General features: G+C 46.8%; 1 protein-coding gene across 2 annotated transcripts in view; it reads right to left on the bottom strand.

Moving 5' to 3' along the window:
* SLC13A3 (solute carrier family 13 (sodium-dependent dicarboxylate transporter), member 3) overlaps positions 1–110 on the bottom strand; it is a 16413-nt gene extending 16303 nt beyond the window's left edge. The window contains exon 1 of one of the 2 annotated variants that reach the window (XM_010137943.1): positions 1–110. In XM_010137943.1, the coding sequence (XP_010136245.1) occupies positions 1–68 (68 nt within the window). In that variant the 5' untranslated portion in view covers positions 69–110. The other variant, XM_010137942.1, reaches the window with a different exon arrangement.
* Between the last annotated feature and the right edge of the window lie 4961 nt (positions 111–5071).

Raw genomic sequence — 5071 nt, 5'->3', positions numbered from 1 at the left:
AGTAGAACGATGGGCAGTAGAGCAGTCACAGCCAAGGGCAGCGCCTCCGTGCACCAATACAGGGCCATCAGCAGGATCACATAGAGACATCTTCCTTCCTGCGAAAGGAGGAGAGGAAAAGTAAGACATGTGGCATTACAGAGACACCTTTTCACTGGGGACACTTAGACAAGCAAAACGTACCAATCATTCTTTCAAGGATACAGTGTTTCTCCCAGATCATTTCCACTAAGTGCAACATCTTCCCTCTACATTGTGCAGGGGTTCAGGTCTTACACTGATCCTTCGAACCACAGCAAAACTCAACCCCCCCTTGACGGTCTGAGCTTCCAATGTGCTGTGAGGTGGGCAGTGCGCTGGAGCACCAACCAGGGAAGCTCTGGAGAGTAGGAACATGTTGAATCAGGGTGCTAATCCTCAGCAGGCACTGCTGTAACATCCTCGGGTGCCCCATTATCTGACTCTGCTACATTTAATACGCTTGTGCTTTCTCTCCAGCTTCCACAGCCCGCACTTTGCATGTCTATAGACAAACCACTTTGAGATGGATGCATTGAGTCCCCACATTTGCAACAGGAGGCACACGGAAAGGTTTCTTTTCTTGGATCAGTCTCCCAAGAGATCTGTGAGAAACCACTCCACAGCAACCCATCCTAGTCCCTACGGAAATCAGTAAATCAAATGCCCTTGTGTCACACTGCTTCCTGAGGGCAAGGAGCTTGCCCATGCCCAGCATCACCCCAGCCTTGGCCAAGGCTGGCAGGAACCCAGTGACCCCACGCCATGAATTCATTCATCCACCCAGGAGGCACAAACTAGACCAAAGACATTTGTCATGACAGCCATGGCCAAAATAATGAGCGGTGGAAAGAAGTCAAGAGACTGGCTCCAAGCTGAGGAGGGCAGAGTCCCAGGGGAGACAAGGGGGAGCCCAGCACAGAGCTGGGTTCAGTCACGGCAGGGCTGAACGGGGATATTGTCCGTGTCCGTGGGGCAGAGTGCCCACAGCACTATAAATAACAGCTGAGAGCCATTTGGAAGCCACAGAGCTATTTATTTTACCACTTCTTTCCAGCTTGTTGAAGAGGTTGAATTGTCACTCAAAGGCACCTCTGTCCCTCTGCTTGGACCTTCCTCCCCGGCACCTGGGGCTGGGCTCACTGGGACTTTGCAAGATGATGACTCTGGTCCCTGGCATGGCTGGCTCAGGAACAGTGTGGGCTGGGAACTGCGTGGAACTGTGTTTTGCAGATATGGTCTCAGCTGCAGCACTGGAGGGTGCACCGAAGCACCAGAGCAGGTATGACAGAGCCACAACCTGCCTGGCCACCTACAAAAAAGTCACTCCAAACCTCAGCAGAATGTGGTCCTCCCCGAGGCCTCAGAGCAGACAACAGCCCACTAACATACCCACAAACTGGGGATAAAAAATAGCTTTCTCGATGACCGTGGTTAAAGAGCAGAATCTACTCTGACACCCAGCTGGGCGCAGAAAGTCGAGGGAATTGAAAGCAATACGGATTTGTCACTCAGTACATCTGTAGTGAGGGGCTGAGAGGTGGAAAGAAGGACAGAATTTCTGATTTGCTTTTAGCACTCAGGTTTTGCATCTCATAAGTAATTCCGCCAGAAAAGCTCCAATGCATGTGCAAACACAAACACCACAGAACTGAGAGAAATATACTTTGATTTTTTTTTTTAATACATTAATCGCAGCAGGACCAACTCTTCATGTGAAGTTCCCAAGGTCTGGATTTAAAAAAAAAAATCACTGCTAGTCCTAATTTTAGATCCCGGTAAAGTGACATATGAGACGGTGTGAAGAAACCCGTTTACATTCCCAGGGCTCATCCCCGGAACCTGGCAGCTCCAAAGAGCTCCCCATAGCTTCACTTTCTCCAAACCAGCAGGACCAGAGCCACAAACCTGGCAGAGCTAAATCTGGGCGGGGGGAATCATGTTTTAAAGTGTTTGCACACCAGATTAGTGATTTAATCCACATGGCAACTTGCAATTTCTCTTTAGTCTGGTTCTTTTTACACACCAAAGAAATAGCTTTGTTTCATTAAGCTTTTTTCTGTTTGAACTCTAAAGGCCACAGAAATCCTTTTTTTCTCCCACTGGCAAAATATTCTTCAGTTTTCTCTAAGGAAACTTGCACCAAAGTCTACCTCAAAATAAAACCTCTTACGGGGTAAAGCAACTGAAAATATTCAGCAACACCTTGATATAAGAGCATATCAGTGAAGGCTTTAATTGAGTTGATGAAATAGAGGAGGTACAATTTAGAAAACAAATTATAAGTAACGGGTATTTATTCTCTGGTGTATGGAAAATGTTCCGGAAAACATTGCAATGAAATCTAACAACTAATCTTCACTGCCAGATCAAAAGCCACTCAAACAGGGCAGAAAGAACTGCTATATAGAGAGTTCTCCCGAAATTTTGAAACTTATACGGATCAACAGCAAACCGCTTGAAAAAGAAGGCTGTGGTATTTATCCGGTTTATTCTACCCCAAAAGAGGACAAATTGCACCTATATTGAACATGTTTTTCACTTAAGATGGGACCATCATTGAACAAGAAAAGGAACAAGACCACTTCAGAATAACTTAGATTTCGATGAAGTACTGGCCAGAATAATAAAAAAAAATTAATAGCATTAATAAAACCAAACTCTATATAAAATTGAAAGGTTTTTGGTTTCAAGATATGTTGCAAATGTTAATTAATTAATGCTCCCAGTGCCCAGCAAGTTTGGTTAGTATGAGAACAAGAAACGCTACCACATGTCAGAAGACTGGCCTTTGGGGAGATGCCCAGGGGCGTCTGGGCTGCACTCACTGTTGTGTGGCACCATCACCCCTGATGATCTTTATCCTTCGACCCCTCTGCTGCGTCACCTTCTACTTCTCTCATCTCCCCGCAACTTTGTTTTTTATATTTTTCAAAAGAAGTCTATCAAAGTTCAGGGGGGAAAATGGTAGCACACATGAACTTTAAAATGGGTCTTATGATTGGGTTAATTTTGTAACCACTTAATGATTTCTAGGGAAGTGTTCGGTGGCTCTGGACTGCAGCAGCTCTCCTTCCTGTTGCTCAAGAGCCCTGGAAACGACCTCTGCCCCTCCAGACACAGATCTTGTCTTCACTGCACTGAGAGTACCGGGAATTTTCCACGCTGGAGGACCTGCTCAGCTTACGGCAGAGGAGGCCAAGCCATGGGGTAGTCTCCCATGAGCAAGAGAGCTGGAGGGAGCAGGAGGTCTCCGAGAAGGGCAGATGAGGTACTTCAGGGAAAGGAGGTGCTGGCAGGGAATGTGGGTCAGATAAGGCAAACCAGCTCATCTGGGCATAGCACCAAGGCATGGGCATGCACGAGCCTTCAGTCCCCACCGCCAGCCTGAAGACAACATCAGGACCTTCAGCTGGACCTTGCTCTTCACCACTTCCAGGGGCTACTCCTAAGTAGTAGCCCAGTGCCACGTGCTCAGTGCCCACAGACTCCCCAGACAGACCCAGTGCTTGAAGACACCCTACCTAATGACACCCTACCAAGCTCTGGTTTGGATCCATCAACCTCTGCATGTTACATGAACGTCACAGATTACACCACCCCCACACAGGCTCTCCCCATCTCCCCTCCATCCTATAACCAAGCAAACAAGTGGCAGACAGGTGACGGGGCTCCTCCAGAACCTCAATCCCAACACCAAGAGGTATTTTGGCTGAAAGAGGAGCTTTCCAAGCCCTTTTATCCCACAACCATCACAAAGGAACATCCTATCTGTGATACCAAAACTACTCAAAACAGCAAAGTACCGGTGGCTTTTAGCATCTCGCTTGCAGACTGTCCTCCCGTTACAGGTGAAACTGGCTGCTGGCCACCTCGCTCACACCACCTGCTCGCCAATGCGACGGATGTGTGAATCGGATTTTGACTAACCCGGCTCCTGCAAACATTATGTAATCTGGACACAAACCAAAGCCCTGTGGCCAGCCTTCCTGCCAGCAGAGTTGTTTTGCTCCCACTGGGTATTTGCAGAGCGGCTAGAAAGGGGACAGTAACACTGGGGCGCAAGCTGTAACAGCTGCAGGAAAGATAATTTGCTTTGGAGTTATGCTACAAAGACATAAAGCTTATTAAACACTTTAAATTAAACTTTTTAAAATATTTTGTAGTTGGCACAAAACCAGAATCGTTTTCTCTGTTTTGCAAATGGGACAGATGAAGCTCGGGTAAAATGGGCAAATTGACCGAGATCATGTAGGAAGCTAATGACAAAAAGGAATGGGCATCTTAGAGAAGATCTGCCCAGGCTCAGAGGTGTGAGGCTCACACCTTCTGCTGGAGCAGCAACAGATCCTGCATCTTCAAACGCTTGCGGACTGTGAAGCTAAAACAGTGCAGTGTGATCTGACACCCTGTGTGAGCTTAACAGGCCTCCCCTTTTGCACCTCATTTCAGCACCAGGTTTGGGTTTTGTTTTTAAAACAGATCCACCTCATTTCATTAGAAAAATAAAGAAACATTTTTGGTGGTGGTGAACCCGCCACAAGTTTAGTAAGTTTTTCCTATGATTAATTAACCTCACTTAAAATTATGTTGAGAAAATCTGAATCTGTCAGCTTCAGCCCTCTGCATCTTCTTATACGCTCCTCCTTTATGTCTTATCCTGGGCCACCCACATCCAAAGTCTGCTCGCGATGGATGTGCCTTCAAGGTAGTTACTCCTTGCCTTTTTATTCTTTAAACAATGTAGGTTGAACTCCTGCAGCCTTTCATGACGTGGCTTATTTTCCAGTCCTTTGCTCCTTCTGAGACTTCTCCAGTTTGTCGAAGCCATTTCTGAGCTGTGGAAGCCAGATGGGAAGAACATTCTGGTGAAAGCCACAGCCTCAGCTAGTGGCTGCCTGGTAGATCCTCACTGCTCTTGCTCAACTTTCACAGTCCATACACATAAAAATCACCCTCTTGGCTGGCAGAGCCCAGCCTGATAGCCATGTTCAGCTAATTAAATACTGCCATCTCAAGATGGTTTTTTGGAATCTGCTTTCCAAGAAGGACT

The sequence above is a fragment of the Buceros rhinoceros genome, unplaced genomic scaffold, assembly GCF_000710305.1.
Source record: "Buceros rhinoceros silvestris isolate BGI_N320 unplaced genomic scaffold, ASM71030v1 scaffold6586, whole genome shotgun sequence".
In the NCBI taxonomy this organism is placed as follows: Eukaryota; Metazoa; Chordata; class Aves; order Bucerotiformes; family Bucerotidae; genus Buceros; species Buceros rhinoceros.
The sequence above is the reverse complement of the archived record's forward strand: the minus strand, read 5'-3'. Positions and strand labels throughout refer to the sequence as shown.